This window comes from Dasypus novemcinctus, chromosome 3, assembly GCF_030445035.2.
Source record: "Dasypus novemcinctus isolate mDasNov1 chromosome 3, mDasNov1.1.hap2, whole genome shotgun sequence".
In the NCBI taxonomy this organism is placed as follows: Eukaryota; Metazoa; Chordata; class Mammalia; order Cingulata; family Dasypodidae; genus Dasypus; species Dasypus novemcinctus.
Window position 1 is genome coordinate 50228606 of NC_080675.1, and position 22653 is coordinate 50251258.

A 22653-nucleotide genomic window follows, 5' to 3' on the forward strand; every position below is an offset into this window, starting at 1 on the left:
TTTTGGTTTCATTGATACTCTCTATTTTTCTATTCTTGATTTTATTTATCTCCACTGTATTATTTCCTTCTTTCTGATCACTTTTGGTTTATTTTGGTCTTCTTGTTCTCTGCCAGGTATGAGGTTGAGCATTGATTTATGGTCTTTCTTCCTCTTTGATGTAAGTATTTGGAGTTATAAATTTCCCTCTTTGCACTGCCTTTGCTGCATCCCATTATTTTTGGTATATAAAGCTTTCATTTTAATTCATCTGAAGATATATCCTAATTTACCTTGAGATTTCTTCTTTGGCCCATTGATCATTTAAGAGTGTATTGTTGGGAAGAGGGCATGGCTCAACTGATAGAGTGTCCACCTACCATATAGGAGGTCCAGAGTTCGATACCCAGGGCCTCCAGGCCCATGTGGTGAGCTAGCCCATGCCCAGTGCATTCCCGCGTAGGGGTGCCATATGCTCAAGGACTGCACCCTGCAAGGAGAGCCGCACTGTGTGAAAAACACAGCCTGTCCAGGAGTGGTGATGCACACGCAGAGAACTGACACAGTAAGATGACACAACAAAAAGAGACACAGATTCCTGGTGCCGCCTGACAAGAATACAAGCGGACACAGAAGAACACATAGTGAATGGACACAGAGAGCAAACAATAGTGGGGGGAGACGGGGAGAGAAATAAATAAAATAAATCTTTAAAAAAAGAGTGTATTGGGGAAGCAGACTTGGCCCAGTGGTTAGTGCATCCGTCTACCACATGGGAGGCCTGCGGTTCAAACCCCGGACCTTCTTGACCCATGTGGAGCTGGCTCATGTGCACTGCTGATGTGCGCAAGGAGTGCTGTGCCACGCAGGGGTGTCTCCCGCATAGGGGAGCCCCGCGTGCAAGTAGTGTGCCCTGTAAGGAGAGCAACCCATTGCGAAAGAAAGTGCAACCTGACTAAGAATGGCACCAACCACACGGAGAACTGACACAAGATGACAGAACAAAAGAAGAAACAAAGATTCCCGGGCCGCTGACAACAACAGAAGTGGGTAAAGAAGACGACGCAGCAAATAGACACAGAGAACAGATAACCGAGGCAGCGGGGGGGGGGGGGGGGGGGGGGAGGAGAGAAATAAATAAATAAATAAGTAAATAAATAAATAAATAAATAAAAGAGTGTATTTTTTAATATCCACATATTTGTGAATTTTTTTGGTTCTCCCACTGTTCTTGATTTCTAACTTAATTCTGTATTGGTAGGAGAAGATACTTGTATGATACCAGTCTTTTTAAATGTATTGAGCCTTGTTTTGTGACCCAACAAATGTTTTATTCTAGAGCGTACTTGAGAAGAATGTGTATTCTTTTTTTTTTTTTTAAAGATTTATTTATTTATTTATTTCCCCTTCCCCCCTGCCCCGGTTGTCTGTTCTCTGTGTCTATTTGCCGCATCTTCTTCTTTGTCCACTTCTGTTGTTGTCAGCAGCACGGGAGTCTGTTTCTTTTTGTTGTGTCATCTTGTTGTGTCAGCTCTCCATGTGGGCGGTGCCATTCTTAGGCAGGCTGCACTTTCTTTCACGCTGGGCGGCTCTCCTTACGGGGTGCACTCCTTGCGCGTGGGGCTCCCCTACGTGGGGGACACTCCTTCGTGGCACGGCACTCCTTGCGCGCATTCAGCACTACATGTGGGCCAGCTCCACACGGGTCAAGGAGGCTGGGGTTTGAACCACAGACCTCCCATGTGGTAGACGGATGCCCTAACCACTGGGCCAAGTCCACTTCCCAAGAATGTGTATTCTGCTATTGCTGGATGAAGTATTATATGTATATTAGCTCTGTTGGTTTATAGCATTCTTCAAGTCCTTTGTTTCCTTATGAAAGTAGTGTTTTAACCTCCTACCATTAATGTAAAACCATCTTTTTCTCCCTTCAAATCTGCTGGTATTTGTTTCATATATTTTTTCCATCCTTTTGCTTCCAAACTATTTGTCTTGAATTTAAGGTGAGTCTCTTGAAACAGCATATAGTTGGCCACGTTTTTTAAAATCCATTTTGCCAACCTCTTCCTGTTGACTGGAGAGTAACCTTTTTACATTTAAAGTATCCTACTGATAATGCAGAAATTCTGCCTTTTGCTGTTTTGTTTTTGTAAGCATATCTTCTTTTCCCCTAATTTTTCCATTATTGCCAACTTTTGTATATAATTGATTATTTGTGGCAAACCATTTTGAGTCCTCTCTCATTTCTTTTTGTGCATATTTTTCAAATATTTTATTTGTGGTTATCATGGGACTTAAATGTCACATCCTAAATCTACAGTACCTTTGTTTTATTTGATACCAACTTAACTTTAATAGCATATATGAACTTTGTTCCTATATTCCTCTGGTCCCCCAGCTTTATGCTGTTCTTGTCACAAATTATATTTTTTATACATTGTGTCCAAATGGATAAATTTACCATTTCTTTTTATGCATTTGCATTTTAGATCCTGTAAGAAGGAAAAAGTGGAGTTATAAACCAAAAATACAATATTCATTACATTTATTTTTATCTATGTTTTTACCTTTACCAGAGATCTTTATTTTTTCATACTGCTTCAATTTATTGTATAGCATCTTTCCTTTCAATCTGAAGAACTCCCTTTAGCATTTCCTGTACGCCACTCTAGAGGTGATGAACTCTCTCAGCTTTTGTTTATCTGTGAATGTCTTAATCTCTCCCTTAATTATGAAAGATTTGTCAGATATAGAATTCTTGGCTGGCAGTTTTTTTTTTTCTTTCAGCTTTTAAATATGACATCCTAATGTCTTCTTGCCTCCATGGTTTCTAATTAGTACTGGCACTTAATTTATTGAGGGGTTCTTGTACATGATGTGTTACTTCTCTTTCAGCTTTCAGAATTGTCTCTTTGTCTTTGGCATTTAACATTTTGATCATGAAGTGGATCCTTACAGATTCCCCAGTTCTTTTGCTTGGCACAGAGAATAGAAGTTGACACCAAGGTAGATCAATCAAAGGAAAGAACTTTATTAAGCCAGCAGAGACCAGGGAGTAAGTCTCGCATTTACCTCCCTGAACAATGGGAGCAGTGGCATTATATTGGTTTGTGTGTGTGGGGTGTTTGTGATTTAGGAGGAAAGATTGACAGGGTAGGGGGTTTGCAAGTGGGTTCATAACTGTGCATACGCTATATTCTTTTTTTTATTTTTTTATTTTTTTTATTTTTTATTGACTTTGTAATAATATTACATTAAAAATATATATGTGAGGTCCCATTCAACCCCACCCCCCCACCCCCCCTCTCCCCCCCCACCCCCCCCTCTCCCCCCCCCAACAACACTCGTTCCCATCATCATGACACATCCATTGGATTTGGTAAGTACATCTTTGGGCACCTCTGCACCTCATAGACAATGGTTCACATCATGGCCCATACTCTCCTCCATTCCATCCAGTGGGCCCTGTGAGGATTTACAATGTCCAGTGATTACCTCTGAAGCACCATCCAGGGCAGCTCCATGTCCCAAAGACGCCTCCACCTCTCATCTCTTCCTGCCTTTCCCCATACCCATCGTCCACCATGTCCACACGCTATATTCTAACATGCTCTAACATACTTGGTCATTGCATGTACAGAAAATGGTGTGTAAATCTCACCCAGAGGAGGAGAACTTACTATTGTAATGAGCTAAGGTTTAGCTAAGGTCACTTAACTATGGTTCTGACTTTGTGCTAAAAGCTGGAAAGTGTCAGTTTATTGTTGACTAAGTTCTGCAGTCAGCTACTGACCACAACTATAAGCCATAATTTACCCTGATTGACTGTTTCCTAAGTGGGTCATAAGCGGGAAACGGAAAGATACAGGTGGGCAGTAGGCAGGGGACAGATACCAGTGGGTAGGTTCTGGCACTGCTTCCTATGCAAGACCCATCCTTGCAAAGGAATTAACAGGGCTTTCTCACAGGGAGGGTGGGAGGCCCCCTCCAATTATTGTGTGTCTCAGTGTGGGCCTCTTTGAACTATCCTGTCTCAAGTTCATTGAGCTTCTTGTTTGTGTGTATTCATGTCTTTTGTTCAATTTAAGAAGTTTTCAGCTATTACATCTTTGACTATTTTTCTGTTCCTTTCTTTCTTTCTTCTCCTCCAGGGACTTCCATATGTATATACTGATAGGCTTGATGGTGTCCCACAAGTCTCTTAGGCTTTGTTCACTTTCCTTATTCATTTTTTTCCTGCTCCTCCATCTGAAAAGTTTCAGTTGTCTTTTCTTCAAGTTCACTGATTCTTCTGCCAGCTCCAATTTGCTTTTGACTCCCTCTATGTAATTTTAATTTAAGTTATTTGGTTTTCAGCTTTAATATTTCTATTTTGATTCTTTTTTATGATTTCTATCTCTTTATTGAAATTCTTTTTATGTTCATTTGTTATTTTGATGATTTCATTTAGCCTTTTGTTCATATTTTCCTTTACCTCTTTTTGCATTTTTAAGACAATTTATAAAAAATCTTTGGTATGCCCAAAGTCCGGGCCTCCTTACTATTGGTTTATAATGCTTTATCTTGTACTTTTGCATGGGTCACTTTTCATATTTCTTTGTATTCCTTGTAACATTTTGTTGCATCCTGGACATTTTAATATTTTAATCTTTATCTCTGTATTTTCATCACTGATCATTCCTGTTCTTTTAGATGTATCCAGCTAGTGCTGTGACAGGTATTTCCTTGATTGCCATGAGCTAACCAAAGAAAATGAAAAAAAAAAAAAAGAAAAAAAGAAAATGCTTTCCCCAGTCTTTGCCTGTGTTAGTGCTCTCCTTTATAGTTTAGCCAGCCTAGCAATGAGGCTAAAGAATAGCCCAAGGGACTGTATAACATAGTGAACATGTTGTGGATGATGACTGTGGTTAATAGTATAAACAGAAGAATGTTTTTCCATGAACTAGAACATATATGTATGTCACTGCTACGAGGTGTAACAGGATGGTATATGATCAAAAAGCATAACAAATGCAAATTATGGACCATAGGTAACAGTATTATTGTAACATTTTTTCATCAATTGTAACAAAGGTACTGTACTAATGCTAAAGGGGTAAAAATGATGGGATTTTTCTTTTTGGAGTAATGAAAATGCTCTAAAATTGATTGTGGTGATGAGTGTACAACTTTGTGATTGTACGGAGAGTCAGTGATTGTCCACTTTGGATGGACTGTATGTGGTGTGTGAATAAACTTTTTTTTTTTTTAAAGAACAGCCCAAGGCAAAAGAGTAAGGTCTTCCTTGGTCTATTTTGAGTACGCATCTTGTCTTGAGTATGAATGTGTGGCCTCAGGAATTCCCCTGTTTACATTAATCCAAATGCCCCTTTTCTCCTAGAAAATAATGTTTCCTTCCAGTCTCTGGTGCTTCATTGTGTATCTTAAAACCAGTAATATTTTCTTTAGGCATCTGCAATTTGATTGTTTTCTTACAGTCAATGTTTCTTACACCCTTCTAGCTGCCTCTACATTTAGGGCAATTTCTGCGACTTTGAGCAGCAATGACTATCATGATCCAAACCTTCAGGCTGCCACTAGACAAATTAGTACAGGCATGCATGCAAGTGTATTAGGGTTTCTCTGTTTCCTCCTGAACTGGGTCCAGGGGGGCCCATATTGGGAGTGCAGGCTGGTTATGCCCTATGCCAGGGAGAAGGTGATTGTAGGAATAGCAAGGGTGCTATTTTTAAGTTGCTTATTTTCTTGATTCGGGCTTACCCTCTTACTGCAACCCTTTTACTGTTTTCCACAGTTCTAAGATAGATGGTTCTCACCATTTTTGCTTATTGTTTAAAATTTCTATGGGGAGATGGGGTCCTGGAACCTTATACTCTGTCATCTTGATGACATCCCCCAGTATCCTTTTTACAAACTGTAGATTTGCTTAAATCAGCCAGAATCACCTTCTGCTGTTTTTAATTAAGGATTTAGATTTATATCAGGGGTCTGGGCTAGAGACACACATTTGTTAGTTATTTGCGCAGTAGTGATTTTGGAAGCCAGGGCAGGGATGAGATTACTTAAAGGTAGAGTACAGGATGAGAAGATGGCCTAGGTTTGAGCCTGAGGTACTTAAAACATTTAATGGATAAGTAAAAGAGGATGATGAGCCTGTTGGAGGAGACAGTGATTTTACCAGAAATAAAGAGAAAAAAAACACCAATAGGCTAATACTATTTTTTTGCTGGAAGCAAAGGGAAGAGTGTTTTAAGAAGGAGGAATGATTAAGACTGCTTAATACTGCTGAGAAGTCAGGTAAGGTAGGGGCTGAAACATATTCCTTGGATTTAGTCATCTTTACCAATGAGGTCATTGTCATCTTCAACCAGAGCAATTTTTATGGAGTAATGGAAGTAGGGCAGATTGGAGTTAAGTGGAGAAATGAAAAGGAGGGGAGGAAATAGAGACAGTGTATAGACAAATCTTTGAGAAAAAGTTTGGCTATGAAACTGGTGAGAGAAATACCATTTTTGACTGTTAGGAACTTTAGTGTCTAGCAAAGATTTTCCCCTTTCTTCCTTTCTTCCTCTTCCCCGTCTTTCCCCTCCCCCTCCCTTCCTTTTCTTCCCCCTCCTCCTTCTATTCTTTTTCTCCCTCTCTTCCTCTTGCCCCTTCTAAACTGGGAGAGACTTTACCGTGTTTCAAGGTGATGGGAAGGATCCAACTGAAGTGAAGACATGGAATACACATGAGAGAGAGGGATATTTGATATTTTAACATTCCTGAGGAGGCAAAAGGAAATGCACTCAAAATACAGGTTCTGAGGAATTGGCTTTAGATAAGAGGAGAGACAGTGCTACTATTATAACAAAGGGAAGGGAGATAGAATAGTGATGTAGGTAGGTCAATATGTTTGGTTGGTAGAATTTTATTATATACTATGTCTTGGACACCATACTAAAGGTTTTATAGAAATTATTTAATTTAATCTTCCAACAATTCTATGATACTGGCATTATTAAGTTTCTCACTTTACATTTAAAGAAACTGAAGCTTAGGTTAGTAACATACCAGAGCTTTGCCTTAACAAATGACAGAACCAGAATTTGAAACCATAGATGTTTCACTACAAAGACTCTGTACAGAGTTGATTGGATGCAGAAAAGGGATATTTCAAAGAAAAACATTAGCAAGACTTATGTAAATAATTACATATAAGAGGAAAATAGGAGTTATTAGTCTTAGAAGATACCAAGTTTTAGTATTTTTATTTTTGGGAGAACAATTGTGCCATACAGACATATTACAAGCAGAGGAAGGGGTGAATTTGAATTTGGATCATGTTGAACCTGCATTGATGGAAAATCATGTAAAAATAAATATTTGGTAAATACTTGAACATAACTCTTAGATAACAGGACAGAATTGGAATTATAGATTTGGGAGTAATAAGCATAGTCATGATAAATGAAGACATTAAGGATGAGTAACACAAGAAAAGAGTGTAGAAAAGGGTAGGGTTAAATGAAACATCTTGCTAAGATTCCATACTTGGGGTGGTGGTGGTATGGAGGAAAGAAGTAGAAGTCAAAATCAGAGAGCAGTGAGGAAGAGTGGGGAAATTAGAAGAGAGTAGTGTTTTGGAAGTCAGGTTTGTAGAGCATTTTAGTGAGGCCAAATATGGAAGAGTGTGGGGAAAAAGAGAGGAGGTATAAGACTGAGAAAAGACTGCTAGATTTGGAATAAAAATATTTTTTATCAATAATCTTTGAAAAAGCAGTTTAGTGTGATGGGGATAGTAGTTGAAAGGTCAATGAGGAAAGGAGTGGGGGAGGAATAGTAAGTAGGAGACATATTTTGTTAGATAAATTTAGCAGTAAAAGGAGAAGAGGAATACAATGCAATTAGAATGCTCAGCAGGTTTAAATAAAGGCTTTCTTCATATTCTGATTTTTGTGTGTATGGAGCAAGAGACAAAGGTGCTAATAATAGTTGGGGATAGATTTTTGTCTTAAGGGAGCACTTTCCCAGAAAATCATTTGTTAGGATAATGTTGACCTGAGCGAAGGTTCTGTAATTTTTCAAACACAGCACTACACTTCATTGGAGGTGGGGGTAAAATTTATTTAAAATTATCTAGGAGATGGAACATTTTCATTGCTTTTCCAGAAGGGGTTTTGGGAATGGAATAGGAGGTGGTGGTGATAGGACTCTGGTTTATTTTTGTGAGAGTAATTAGAACATGCATAAATCTGAATACAAATGCAAATAAATTGATTTTTGGGTCTCAGTAAGATGGTGTCTCTAAATTTCTACAAACTATAAGAAAACTTAGTGAAGGTAATCAACTTTTTTGACCTATCAAAATTTCTTGACAGTTGTAGCAATGTAGTACCAGCAAGACTAAATAACTTTGCCTTACATATTCATTCTCTCATGCCTTCCTGAAGACAGATAGTTAATAAATACATATGAGCGCATACAATAAGAATAAATCTGCTAAGTCTCTTATGTCATCAAAACTTACATTAGCTTTGATGGCTCACTATCATTAATTCTAACTAGTGAGCAACATTACATTATATTAAATGTGTTTATGGATATACCTCTGATCTGAGGTACTCCAACAAGAAAAACTTCTGAAAGTTTCTCTCTTTTAAAAAATAATCTGTGAAACAATTAAACATGGTGAATTGAAGCAACTATTTAAATCGCTTGATTAAAAGCATTTTCACCAGAAATATACCAATAATTGAGGTAAGTTGGACGACTAACTTAAGATTTTTTTTTTCCTCCACTTTTCACTTCAGTTTAGATATGCAGACGAAGTCTAATAAGACTATAACTGATCTAAAAACAGCATTTGGGCAGAAAAATACTAATGTGCACTTTATTTGAATCTGAACAAATGAGTCAGGTTGAAAATGCTTGTTGAATTCTTACGCTTGAGTTTGTAAAAGTTTTGAAAAATGCTGAATCCAAAAACTTCATCCAAGATTTTTTACTGTCATATTGAAGCTAATAGAAATTTTTATTGCTGTTGCCCAGAATATTTTCAAAAGCGTCATGTTATGTTACAAGAGGAGTTAATAGTTTTAAAAAACACTTGTCTTTAAGGCTCCGGGAGAGTCCCTTACTCTCCGTAACTTCAACACTCAATTGCTCGGTTGCAGGGCGCTGGGTCCGCGTTTCTCCGCGGAAGGTAGGAGCAATCCCCTCTCCGGGTCTCCCCGCGGGGCTGGGCGGGGCCAGCGGAGGGGGCGGGGCTCCGTCCCTTCCCAGTCAGACTCCGGCGTGGCGGGGGCGGCGTGACAGACGCCCGAGTGAAGCCTGGAACCCCTGGAAGGAAGGTGCGGACGTTGGGGTTCCAGAGAGACCGTTGAGGGGAGCAGGAAAGAGAGGTGGGTTTGGCGGTTGTTCCCTGGGCAGGCGGTCCTGAGGGGACACTGGCGGGCCGTGCCCCGAGAACGAGTGGGGGTCGCGTTCTGGGGGCGGCCGGGCGCGTCGCCTGGTCCCGCCGCCCCGGCCCCGCGACGCTCGTCGCCTCCCGGCGCGTGGTTGGAGCGCAGCGAACCAGAGGAAGCCGTGCGTGTGAGGGGCGGACTCGGGTGCGGGAAAGCGATTAGGCTGTGGGGAAGGGTGAGTCCGTGAGTGAATTTTACGCGTAAAAACGCCGGGCAAGAGTGGCTCCTCGAATCTGTGGGTAACGAGTGATAAGAATCCCGCTTCAGGCGTATTTTGTAATGGGAATAGGCAATCTTGTGAAAACCGCCACTTTTGGATTCTTGCTGGTAAATTTGTAAATGTATATTGCACTGTTTCTCAAGGTTTCACTTCGCTGTTAGGTTTCAGTTCTCTTTCTTGAGGAATCTTGCTCTTCGCAGTAGTAACCAAGGTGGGAGGCGTGTAACAATTTAGGTAAACCGTTTAGAGATATTTTTTATTTTAAGGGAGTATCCTTTTGAAAAGTCGGGGTGTCTGGACACCGAAGATTCAAAGCCTTGTTAAAATACCACGTATAAACAATTATGAAGGCTCCCCCCCCAAAAAAAACCTTTCATACAACGTCCTTCAAAGCAAGTATTTCGTGTCTGCTAGGGCTGTGCCCAGTGCTATACAGGGATTGTAGCTACGGCCAGAAAAGGTCTCTGTCCTCGCCAGTTTTTGTTCCATCCACAGTTTTCTGTGAAGGTGTGCTATATTAAAAGGGCTGTTAGGAATAGACAGTGTTCAGTGCAAGGCTTCAGAAACTCCTTTACTCATAAATGTCTTTTTTTTTTTTTTAAGACATAATATCCAAGATGAATGACAGCCTATTTGTCAGTTTGGACAGACTTTTGCTAGAATTTGGTAGGTATAAAATGAAAACAAAGAAAGAGGTAACCATTTGTATTACAATTTGACATCTTAAAAATGAAGTCAATTCACAAAAGAATTATTTATTTTAGTTTTCCAGTATGAGCAAGACATAAGTACTAAAGAAGATATGATACAACGAATTAATAGTAAGTGATTTTGCATGATAAACATATTTTAGTCTTTTATTTTTATGACATAGAAAATAATATCCAGTTGCCCTGATGTTGTTGGCATTGTAACTTTTGTGCCGTTTCTATCTGGTGATTAATAATGAGCTATTTAATTTACCAAAGATAAAGTGGTGGTTAACTACAGTTTTTAAGTAGTAAATTTTTGTATTCAGCATTTAATTACTTTGTGTTGAAGAATTTTGCTTTAAGCAGAAATAACCTCATAAGTGCAATTAACAGGGTGTTGTTTTTTCCTTAAACATCATCAGTTATTTTAAATATCTGAGTGAAAATTTTTTTAAACTCTAAAAACACCAGAAATCAGGGGCCATGATTAATGAATGCTATGTTTCTAGTAGTAATTCTGAAAAAGAATATTATGAATGAAATAGCAAGGAAAATTAAATATGTACTCTCGGTTTAGGATTCTACATAAAAACTATCAGAAGAAAAAACTATTTTCTTAATAGTTCTGAAAAGGTAGAATTTGCTTATCTTTCCTGCAATCAAAAATGAATACTGAGCATTAAGAATTTATTTTACTTTTTCATGAAATTACTTTATTTCTGTCATATGTTTATTCATCAGTCACAAAGAAATAAGTGAGTTGAATATGCTTTAAAGAATTCATGTAGAATTGATGAATAGAAATTTAACATTTGTCAATAACAAAAGTCTCTTTAGTATCATAAATGACTAAATGTTGTTTAACTCAGCATCTTATGATGCAACTGATCTATCTTAAGATATCACTTAATCTAGCACCTCTTATGTTACAGATGAGGGACAGGGAACATTTATTTCTCTTCAATCCCAAGCACAACTCCTTAGCTTCTGAACCTAGGGACAAGCCTATCCTACTTCTCTTCTTTATAGTATAGGACCCTTCTCGTCACAAGCCTTACTTCTCCATTCTCTGGCTCTGCTCTTTTTAGGTAGCTTGCCATACCCCTTTTTTCCTACTATATTTGTTTATTCTGAATTTTTAATTTCTATCTTAATAAAATAAAAACGACCTCTTCCAGAATGCTTTGAAGATATTAAAGAAAACAAAGCAACTATTTGCAAGATACACGAAAACATAAATACAACAGATGAGGAAATTGGTCATTACTGTAAACATAGTAAGGAGATCAAAGACAACTGTAGTGAGTGAGTATTTGGAAGAAATGAACTTTCAATAACTGTCACTAGATTCTTTTATTCAAGGTTTCTGAGTTCATAGTTGAAGATGCTGTTGTTGAGAAGTGGTATTCTATATTGCAAAATGATGAATCAAGTTTTAAATTGCCCTTGTTAACTCACTAATTTGTTTAAATACAGAATTTTGAAAAGGCTTACATCAAGAAAAATATTTTTTATAAATTTGAAATAGTTTCTATCTTTGAATTTTCTTATTTTTTTGGTAAGGGAATCCAGTCTAAAATTAGTAGCTCTTAAAAATAAAACTATTCAATATGTTAAGGATTCTTTCAACCTTGTTAAACTTAAAGCATTTTGTAGCAAAGCATGGTGAATAAAATTTACTTTATTGTTTTATTATAAATACTTATAAAATGTGTTAGCTTTCTGGACTTAATTTTATGTGGACTTTGTACTAAGTAGTATTATACTTCAGATTCACATTTGTTACAGAAATTTTTTATTCAAAAATTTAATAAGCCTTATTGCTTTTCCCCATTTCTATTTTTTACTGTTTCTTAAAAATTATGAAAGTAACACGTACTTAATATAAAAATTCAAACAATGCACAAATGTATGCAGCAAAAAGTTTTTTCTTCCTGCTGACCCTACCCCCTGCCTTGTTTTCCTCCTTTTAAGTAATCACTCTTAACAGTTTGGTGAGTATCCTTCCAGACATTTTCCAATAAATATTCAACATTATGTTGAATAATGTACATGAACATTATTACGTATACATATATACACATCTATCTACATATTTGTCTTTCTCTTTTCAAGAATGAGATCATAATATACTTATTCTACAATTTGCTTTTAAATTTAACAGTAGTAACAAATTAATTATGTACAGACATAATACAAACATGTAATTATGTACAGATCTTCATTCTTTTAAATAGCTTCTTAGTATTTTATAGTATTGGTGTATATTAATTATTTAACCATTTCTCTCTTGATGGACATTTAGGTCATTTCTAGTTTTCCCCTACTGTAACTAACATAAACATATACCCTTCCACATTTATAGATGTATTTCTGTAGAATAGACTCTTAGAAGTAAAATTGCTAGATCAAAGAGTATGCACATGTAAACATTTGATAGATATTGTCAAATTTCCTTCCAAAAAGTTTTTACAATTTATTCTCCCAGAAACAATGTTTGAGAGTTTCTATTTCTTCACACCCTTGCTAACACTGGACTTTCAATCTTTAAAATTTTTGGCAATATGATAGGCAAAAAATTATGTTTGAAATTTTCTTATTTTTATCTAGGTTTTATTGTATTGGGGTTTGTCAATGGTTTCCCTTAACTGGTTGCAGTGGTGCTAGAAAAGTAATGATAACTTCCCCTTAGAATCTACCCTGTATCGTGGATATACCTTAGCATAATCTCTCCTGGGTACTGAAGAGAGTTAGTAAGAGCTATTGATTTTAATATATTTAAATTCATAAAAATCAGTAGTTTATGATTTCAACATGCTGAATAAGAGATTTAAATGCAAAGTATGAATCTATGAAAGTATTAAGTAGAAGACATAGTGACTATATAATCTTTGAGGGAAGAAGGTTTTGTAAATATGTCACCAAAGGCACAAACAACAGAGGAAAAGATGGATAAATGTGACTACATACAAATAAAAAGTAGAATACCCCAGAATGACTATTAAAGACAAATGATAAGCTAGAAATAATATCAGATAAAGATTAATTTTTTTAAAAAATTGTAAAATACTTGTGGCAATAAGGAAAAGACAAAGACCCCATTAGAAAAATGGACAAAGAAGATAAAGCAGATAAATAATAAAGTGAGGAGGTACTTAATCTAAAAATATGTGAGTGAAGAGGATTTGGCTCAACTGGTAGAGCGTCTGCCTACCATATGGGAGGTCCAGGGTTCAAACCCAGGCCTGACCCGTGTGGTGAGCTGGCCCACGTGCAGTGCTGATGCGAGCAAGGAGTGCCGTGCTACGCAGGGGTGTCCCCCACGTAGGGGAGCCCCATGCGCAATTAGTGTGCCCTGCAAGGAGAGCCACCCCACACAAAAAAAGCACACCTGCCCAGGAGTGGCGCAGTACACACGGAGAGCTGATGCAGCAAGATGACACAACGAAAAGGGACACAGATTCCCAGTGCTGCTGACAAGAATGCAAGTGGACACAGAAGAACATACAGCGAATGAAAATAGAGAGCAGACAGTGGGGCGCGGGGGGAGAGGGAGAGAAATAAATAAAAAATAAATCTTTAAAAAAATACGTATGTGAACAAATGTTCAATCTAATAATCAAAGAGAGCCAAATTAAAGCAACAATGAACTGCCATAGTTTTACCCTTAAGTTTTTAAAGATTTAAAGAAAGATGATACTTCGTGTTGACCAGGGAGTTAAGAAAGTTCTCTCATACACTGTAGGAATGTACATTGGTATAAACCTTTTGGATGACATTTCAGTATATATTTTTAAAAGCTTTAAAAATAAACAGACCGAAAACAACAACAACAAATAAACAGGACTTTGGCTAAGCTATTCCATGTCTGAGAATTTTTTGTAAGGAATAATTAGGTATTCTCTCAAAGATGTATTGTGCAGCAAGGTTATTTGTCTCAACCTTTTTTATTATACCAAAACAGTAGAAGCAATTCTAATGTATAACTTTAGGGGATTAAATGAATGAATTTTGGATAAATGAATTTTGGTATATCCATGTGAATAAACAGTAGGTAGCCAATAAAATTATGATATCGGTATATATTTATTGACATGGAAAGATGTTAGCGGTATATTACAGATTGAACAAAGGAAGTTATAAAACAATATTAATAATACGAATCTAACTTAGTAATAGTATATTTATGTATAATATTAGAAAATGTCTATAAGAATGTACATCACAATGCTTAATAGTGAATATCTTTTCAGTGAACATGTATTATGGAATTTTAAAAATAGAAGATATGTACTTATAACCTTTGACCTTCATTACATACATTTTGGGGAATATTTTCTAAGGAATTAATTGGAAAATCAAATATTTAAGTACAAATTCTGTTTATAATAAACTTAGATTAAGCACAAATAGCCAACAGTATTGGAATGGTTAAATAATTTATGTAATATTATATTTCCATTAAAATCTTTACAGTGCCTTTTTAGTGACAAGGAAAATGTGTAAATTTAAAAGTAAATGATAAAAGAGGATATGGTGTTATATGTGAGTATGAGCTTAACTATGTTGAAATACATATTTATAGTAAAATTTGGAAGCAATTTATTAAAATAATAAGAGTAGTTATATTCAGTGTTGATAACATGGGTGATAGTTATTTCCTTCTATATATTTGTATTTCCGAAGTGGGAAAGTATTCTTTAAAAAAAATTTTTAATAGTTGTAGCAGTTTGATAATAGTTATGAATTCCAAAAATAAATATTATGTTTGTAAACTGGTCTGTGCCTGGGCATGATTAAATTCTGATTAGGGCTTTGATTGGGCTGTGTCAGTAGGGTGTTGAGCCTCCCTCCCCATGACTCCCTTGTCTGTTTGCTCATTGTTTTTGCTCGTTGTTTATGCTCATTGTCGGCCCATTGCTTTTTTTTTTCCTCTCATTATCTGTTTTTTCTTTACGAGGGATGGGGAAGGGTTCATTTTTGTGTTGTACCAGTCTTATGGGTTTTGACATGCATAATCTACCATTTCAGTATCATACAGAATAGTTTCCCTGCTCTAAAATGTGATGTGTGCCACTTATTCGTCCCTCTTCCCAATGCTTTGAACTGCTGGCAACACTGATCTTTTTACTGTCTCTATAGTTTTGCTTTTATTAGAATGTCATAAGGTTGGAATTATGTGGTATGTAACCTTTTCATACTGGCTTCATTCACAATATACACGTATGTTTCTTCCATGACTTTTTGTGGCTTGATAGCTCATTTCTTGTATTGCTGAATAATCATTCATTGCATGTGTATACCACATTTTGTTTTATTAATTCACCTATTGAAGGACATCTTTGTAGTTTCCAATTTTTTGCAATTAAATAAATAAAACTGAGTAAACATTCATTTGCAGGTTTTTGTGTAGACAAACGTTTTTAACTCATTTGGGTAAATACCTAGGACCAGGTTTCCTGGACTGTATGGCAAGTTTATGTTTAGCTTTGTGAGAAACTGCCAGACTGTCTTCTAAAGTGGCTGTACCATTTTGCATTTCTATCAGCAATGAATGAGGGCTCCTGTTGCACCACATCCTTGTCAGCATTTGGTTTTGTCAGTGCTTTGGATTTTAGCCATTCTACTCTAGGTGTGTAGTGGTATCTTATTATTATTTTAATTTGCAATTCCCTAATGATATATAATGTTAAGCATCTTTTCATATGCTATTTATCATTTTTTATGATCTGTTTACCTTTTTTGGTGAGGTATCTGTTCAGCTCTTCTGCCCATTTTTTTAATTGGGTTATTTATTTTCTTATTGTTGAGTTTTAAGAGTTCTTTATATTTTGAATATAAGCCCTTTGTCAGATATGTGTTTTGCACATATTTTCTCCAAGTCATTGGCCTGTCCTTTTATATTAAGTGTCTTTCACAAAGCAAAAGTTTAAAATTTTAATGAAGTCTAACTTATCAATTTTCTTTTCATTTATTGTGCTGTTGGTGTTGTATTTAAGATATATGACCAAACCCAAGACCACCTAGATTTTCTTCTATATCATCTTCTGGAAGTTTTATAGTTTTGTCTTTTGCATTGGTCTATGATCTATTTTGAATTAATTTTTTGAAAGGTGTAACGTCTGTATCTAGATTCATTTTTCTTTTGCATATTCATTTGTTCTGGTACCATTGTTGAAGACTGTGCATTCTCCATTGAATTGCCTTTGCTCCTTTATCAAAGATCAATTGACTACATTTGTGTGGACTATGTTTCTGGGCTGTCCTGTTCCACTGATCTATTTATCTGTTCTTTTGTCAATACCATTTATGTCTTGATCACTGTAGCTTTATAGTAGGTCTTTTTTTTTTTTTTACAATAATAAAGGAACAAAGTATTTTATTTATAACTGTCATTCAGTAAATGTTGTCACGTTATGAAGTATTACATTTTAATCCCCCTTTCAATAGAAAGGTTCTCTAAGGATTGACTTGAAGCCTTCCACATTTATCAGAGGCCTTTTTGTTCTTTTCCATTTTTACAATTCTGGATCCAAACTGCATGAACCATTTTGGCAGAAGCGTAGAAGATGTAAGACCAAGTTCCAGAGCTGCAAGCCGCAGAATTAGTTTCTCACCAATTCCGTGGGGTAAAGTCCGCCTTTTCTCAAACAAGTAGGAAATTTAGAAAGGAGACATCCAAGAAAGGAAATTTTGCTCACCATTAACTATCATCACGACCAAGATTTCTAGAAGAAATTCTTCGTAATTCCATTTCTATTTCCTTGTTCAATTCTTAAAAGCCATGTGACTGAAAGCAGACATAATGGTGAGAATAGCCTGCAAGTTGCTCATCTGCACTGATTCTAGTAAGAACTACCTTTGCACTGCTCTGATATGATTTCACGTTATCCTTGGTCACTAAACAGCTAGTTCCTCTAGAAGCAAACCAGACTGCCCAGCCAATGCCATCATCCAAAACTGTATCCCAGGGCTGAACTAATTAGCATATTTGAGTTCTTAACTTTTGCAGTTCTTCCAAAGAAACATTAATTTCAATAGAAGTCCACATTTGAGAAGGGTTAATAGCTTATAGCTCCTTTAGACCCGCTGTTCCAGTGATTTTATCCGGTACATTGAATTGTTTATAAGGGCTATCACCATCTGCATCAGGAAGATTTTTAGAGAATTCTTCAGAAGGTATTCACAATGATTTTTCTCTTTACTCCTTTTTTGTTAAAGCAAGTTGGTATGTCTTTAGTCATGAAAGCCACTTTAAGATCAATTGGTTCATCTAAAGGAATTTGGTGGTCAGCAAGGGTTGCAATAACCACAGAATCAATGCCTCCAGAAAGCAGAATTACAACATTTGTTTTCCTATCACCAGTTTTCAAAATCTCATTTGGCATCAAGCTTTCATACCTAGGTAAACACAAGACACATCTCTTTACAGCTGTACTCAGGACATCAATGAATTGCTGAAAAACTTTTTTCATGTGTCTGTCAGTAAGAAAGACCTGAAATGTCTCTCTTGTAGGTGGGATGCTGGAAATATTAGGGCATGAGTCTCAAATGGAACTTTTGGCAACATCATATTTAAAGGAACAACAGGTTCTTTGAGGTGTAGTTGGTCCTCACTTGCTACCACCAACACAAATGTTGGCAAGTCTGTTGAAATTTGAGTCAGGCTATTAATGCATTCTTCGATAACATTTGCCTTAGAAATATATTTCCATGGATACAATTTTAAAATCACACATTTGGAAATGGCAGAAGACTTGAGATCAGTTCTGAAAATTCCAGATGCTGGAACTTCTTGCCACTGATTGGTCACTCCAGATGTTTGGGTGCCAACTGAAGAGAGGCAGAGACTCTCATCCATATTATTAAAATGCCAAAGCAAGCTACAGTGGCCAAAAAAAATTCCTACCAAACCATAAATAATGACTGGATGATCGATAATATATAAAAGACCAAGGACCTTGGACTTTTGAGAAGAGTGACAAGATACCAGTTTAATTCTTAGAAAAGATAATTGAACATAATTTGAATATCATTCTCTTTAGCTACAACCTTTATTCCACTAAAGACTTCTCCATTCCACAGGAACACATTGCCTCTTTCATCTTCCATAGGCTGGACAGTCAAAACACCTCTTAAGTGAAGGATGTGACCAGAAAATAAACACTGGTAGTTAACATTGGACTTTAACAATTGCTTACTATTATTGGGCCCCCATCATTTAAGATTATACAGTAAATCCTCTTTCAGAATTTTGCTGAAATGTTCAACAGAAAAGCTTACAGAATAACAAATGCCACACATTGTTAGGTGAAATTAAAGTTGACTATTCCTTGAATTTACTCTTCTCTGAGTTCTCTATTTCTTGGTATTCTTTTTTCAGTTCGTCCAATATTTGCTTTCAGAGAGCATTTCAGTTTGGTCTGCAAGAAAGAATTTGTTGCTCTTCTGTTGTTGCCTATATACTTTCCTGTCTTTCTTCAAGTTAGAAAGTTCATCCAAACCACTTTCTGATCTTTTAATCTTGCTGCTGAGCTCCTCCTTGTGCAGAGTTGAGTTGTTGGACACCAGCCTAGCACCATCCTCTGCCTGCTCCCTCTGGCTGGGCATTTCCTCTGAGAGTGGGAATCTCAGAACCAACAGGTTGGCTGGCACCCAGCAGCACTTTTTATATAGTATGTTTCTTAAAAATGTATTTATTCATTATTATTTTTTAATTTATTTTTTCTACCCCCCACCCTCCTGTTTGCTGTCTGTGTCCATTTGTTGTGTGATCTTCTGTGTCTGTCTTCTCTTCCCGTTTTTCTCCTCTTTGCTTTACCGGGATTTGATTCTGGGGACCTCTGATGTGGGAGAGAGGTAACCAGTTGTCTTGTGCTACCTCATTTCCTGGTTTCTGTCACATCTTGCTTTGACTCTCCCTTGCACCTCTGTTTCGTTGTATTATCATCTTGCTGTGTTGCTTGTCACATGGACCTGGCTCGCCTTTACCAGGAGACCCCAGGGATTGAACCTGGGTCCTCCCATATGGTAGATGGAAGCCCAATTGTTTGAGCCACATCTGCTTCCCTATAGTATGTCTTTTTTTTTTTTTTTTAATAGTATGTCTTAAGGTCAGGTAGAGTCAGTCCTCTGACATTGTTCTTCAGTATTTTTAGGCTATTCTGGGTCTTTTGTCTGTCCATAAACTTTATAATTAATTTCTTGATATTTGCAAGTCTTGATATCCATGAAGTATCTTGCTGAGATTTTAACTGGGATTGCATTACATGTGTAAATCAAGCTGAGAATAATTAATGTCTTAATAATACTGAATCTTCCTATTCATGAACATGGAATATTTCTCCATTTATTTAGATCTTTGGTATCTTTCATGAGAATACTGTAGTTTTCTTCATATAGATCTTGTGCATTTTTGTTAGGTTTATATCTAATATTTCATTTTTTGGTGCTAATGTAAATGTTGTTTTTCAAAATTTCAAATTCCAGTTGTTCATTGCTAATATATAGGAAAGCAAATGATTTTTGTATATTAACCTGTATCTTGCAACCCTGCCATAATCACCTAGTATTCCAGGAGGTTTTTTACTCATTCTTTGCAATTTTATACATAGACAATCACATTATAAGTGAACAAAGACAGTTTTATTTTTTCCTTCTTAATCCATATAGCTTGTATACTTTTTGAATCAGATAAAAGATTAGACAAAAGAGCTAGAGGAAATATTTGAGGAATACTTAGAATAAAAATGCCGTATGATTATTAGTTTAAAATTTTTCATATTTGTGAACTTTTTAAAAGTCATGTAGTAAAACAAAAAATGTATGGGATAAATACTCATTATTATTATCTTATATGTCCTGGAGTCTTTCCTTCTAGCTCAGGAGGGTTTAACAACATGCCTTTCTGAGTTTCAAAGCAGACGAAAAAACTCTTTAGTCCCTGTCCTAGCTCTTTGAATGCGTATTCCAAAAGATTTTCTTGGCCAACATCTTAGAAATATGATGAAGAAGAAAGGCTGGTGTTGGAGTGTTGCAGTGTATGATAGAAATGACCTAGCAACAGCCGTGCCACTTTTGCTCCTTCCTTAGTCATCTTTCCAAAAAAGGTTATATTAAATATTAATGGATATTTGAGAATATGTATAAGTGCATAAAAGGTGGTAATGAGAGATGGGTATATTTTTCTTGATGTAAGCTTATTTTCTCTAGAAAGAAAAATATTTTTTTATATTTAGAGGGTTAAATTTATTATCTTTGTCAATTTGTTTCTCATTCTGAAATGCTAATTGAAATATAATATTTTTCCATAGCTGGAAGCCAACATGTGATGTTTTTCATAAACATGAAGATTATATGCAGGAACAAGTTACTATTTATCAAGAAACTACTGAAAAAGACAAGTATATTACATACATTAATTTGAGCATATCAGTTTTATAATTTTGTATTAATAGGGCATTATGCCTCATAAGAATGTTCATTGAAAAAGGAAGAAATTTTATATACTGAGTGAATTTTGTGGGGTTTTTTGTTTTGTTTTTTGGTAAATGCCATATTTTGGACTCTTTGGGTGCCATTGGTGATTGTAGTAAAGTTGTGTTAACTCTGGCTATGTTTAGGTATAAACTATTTCTCAGTAGCAATTATTTTAGCACTGTGTCTCAATTAGTGGTCTTTGTTATTGAAGTGTTAGAGACAAACATCTGGGGGAATAGTTATCTGTAGAAATAGGTTATGAAAATTTTGGGTATTGATGTTTGAAAAACATTTGATATCAAACTTCAGTTTTTCAAACTTTACAGATTTATAGGGGTGGTTATATTCTAATGGAGAAACACTGATAATTGTGTAGGATTTAAAAAATGTATATAATCACATGGTCTTGGGGACTAAATATAATTAGTGAATTTAATGAAACAAGTAAGGTGAGGTACTTTGAACACATTATATAATACAAAAATTTCACCTAATTAAAAAAACTGACATTTTAACATAATTGGATACCAGTATATTTATATATTTTAATTTAACACACACACAGATCTAGAATGCAGTACCCCTTAATAGTCAAAGATGTGCCTCAAGAGAAGATAGGGACTGTAGGTATAGATTTGGATTTCATTGGTATTTAAAATCATGGAAATGGATAAGGTTGACCAGTACAATGTATGGAGCAAAAAGAGGAGAAACCTAGGGTACAATATCATTTGAAGATATTAAAAATAGTATTAAAAATAACTAGATATACTAATCAAGGTGACAAGGAAGTAAGGATAATATATGAAAATGAAACTTTTGGTCCACTTACAAGTTCTTACTGCATGGTCCTTCATGTTGGTTAGATATGAAATTAGGCTTTGAAATTCCTAGTAGTCAAAACATTGAGAAAATGTGACCAGTTTGAAATTCACATTACTCATTTTAAAAAACAGTTCAATTGTTTAGTATAAGTGGAGTTTTTTTCCTAGTACTTAGGCTCAAGAGAAATTTCTCCATGAAATTGTGCAATATGGGAGTTAGTATCTACAATGGCCTCCCCCAAATAACTGCTTCTTATAACATCTCTCAGTGCAAAGCCATGACTATACAGAATTATTTCAAAAATGAGTCTTTGAGGTGCTACCGCAAGCCAATTCCAATTTGTACTCCTCTGACAGTGTTTTTTGTGAATGACTTCTCTGAGCCAGTCAGAAGTATTAATGTGAAAACATCCATTTAATTTTTCCCTTATAGAAACACAGGCTGATTGAATTGATGACTCAATGCCTGGCATTTGCAAAAGAAAAGGAGTTCATTTGTTGGTGTCATGGATAATGAAAGAAGTATAGGCACCAGTTATTTGATTCTCTTACTCTCACAGCCCTGTTCCAGGCATTCACCAAGAATGGTATTACTGGCAGCGGATAGGATAGTAATGGTTTTTCTTGAACCATGAGTTGGCTATGCTGGACTCTGCCAAAGTTCCTATATAGACTGTTAGAAGAGTGGGTGTGAATATACAGTATGGGTGTAGTATGCTAATCTCACTTGAATCTGGTGACCCAGACTCAGTCTTCTTAAGGATATTTCTCTCCTCTGTGACCCAATTCTCCAAATTGTTACATGGTGGGGGTGGGAGACTTAATTAGCAAATAACCCTTTTGAGGAATAGTGCCTTGATTGTTTTGGGCTCAATGGTTTTACCTTGTTAAGGGGACAGAGTTTAGTAATATTAAGAAATTAAAACTTTCGTAAGAGTTGGCCGTGATGACCAATACAAGGCTGTTATCCTTACTTTTATGAACACTTGCTCTTCATTTTCTCATCTGCTAAG

General features: G+C 36.2%; 1 protein-coding gene and 1 pseudogene across 1 annotated transcript in view; one reads left to right on the forward strand and one right to left on the reverse strand.

Annotated features, from left to right (window-relative positions):
- Positions 1-9289: 9289 nt before the first annotated feature.
- C3H14orf39 (chromosome 3 C14orf39 homolog) overlaps positions 9290-22653 on the forward strand; it is a 48467-nt gene continuing 35103 nt past the window's right edge. The window contains exons 1-5 of the mRNA XM_058294933.1: positions 9290-9362; positions 10249-10311; positions 10410-10466; positions 11516-11642; positions 20651-20740. Of these exons, the coding sequence (XP_058150916.1) occupies positions 10263-10311; positions 10410-10466; positions 11516-11642; positions 20651-20740 (323 nt within the window). The 5' untranslated portion in view covers positions 9290-9362; positions 10249-10262. The remainder of the gene's footprint in view (positions 9363-10248; positions 10312-10409; positions 10467-11515; positions 11643-20650; positions 20741-22653) is intronic.
- Positions 16762-18641, reverse strand: LOC111767232 (asparagine synthetase domain-containing protein 1 pseudogene; annotated as a pseudogene).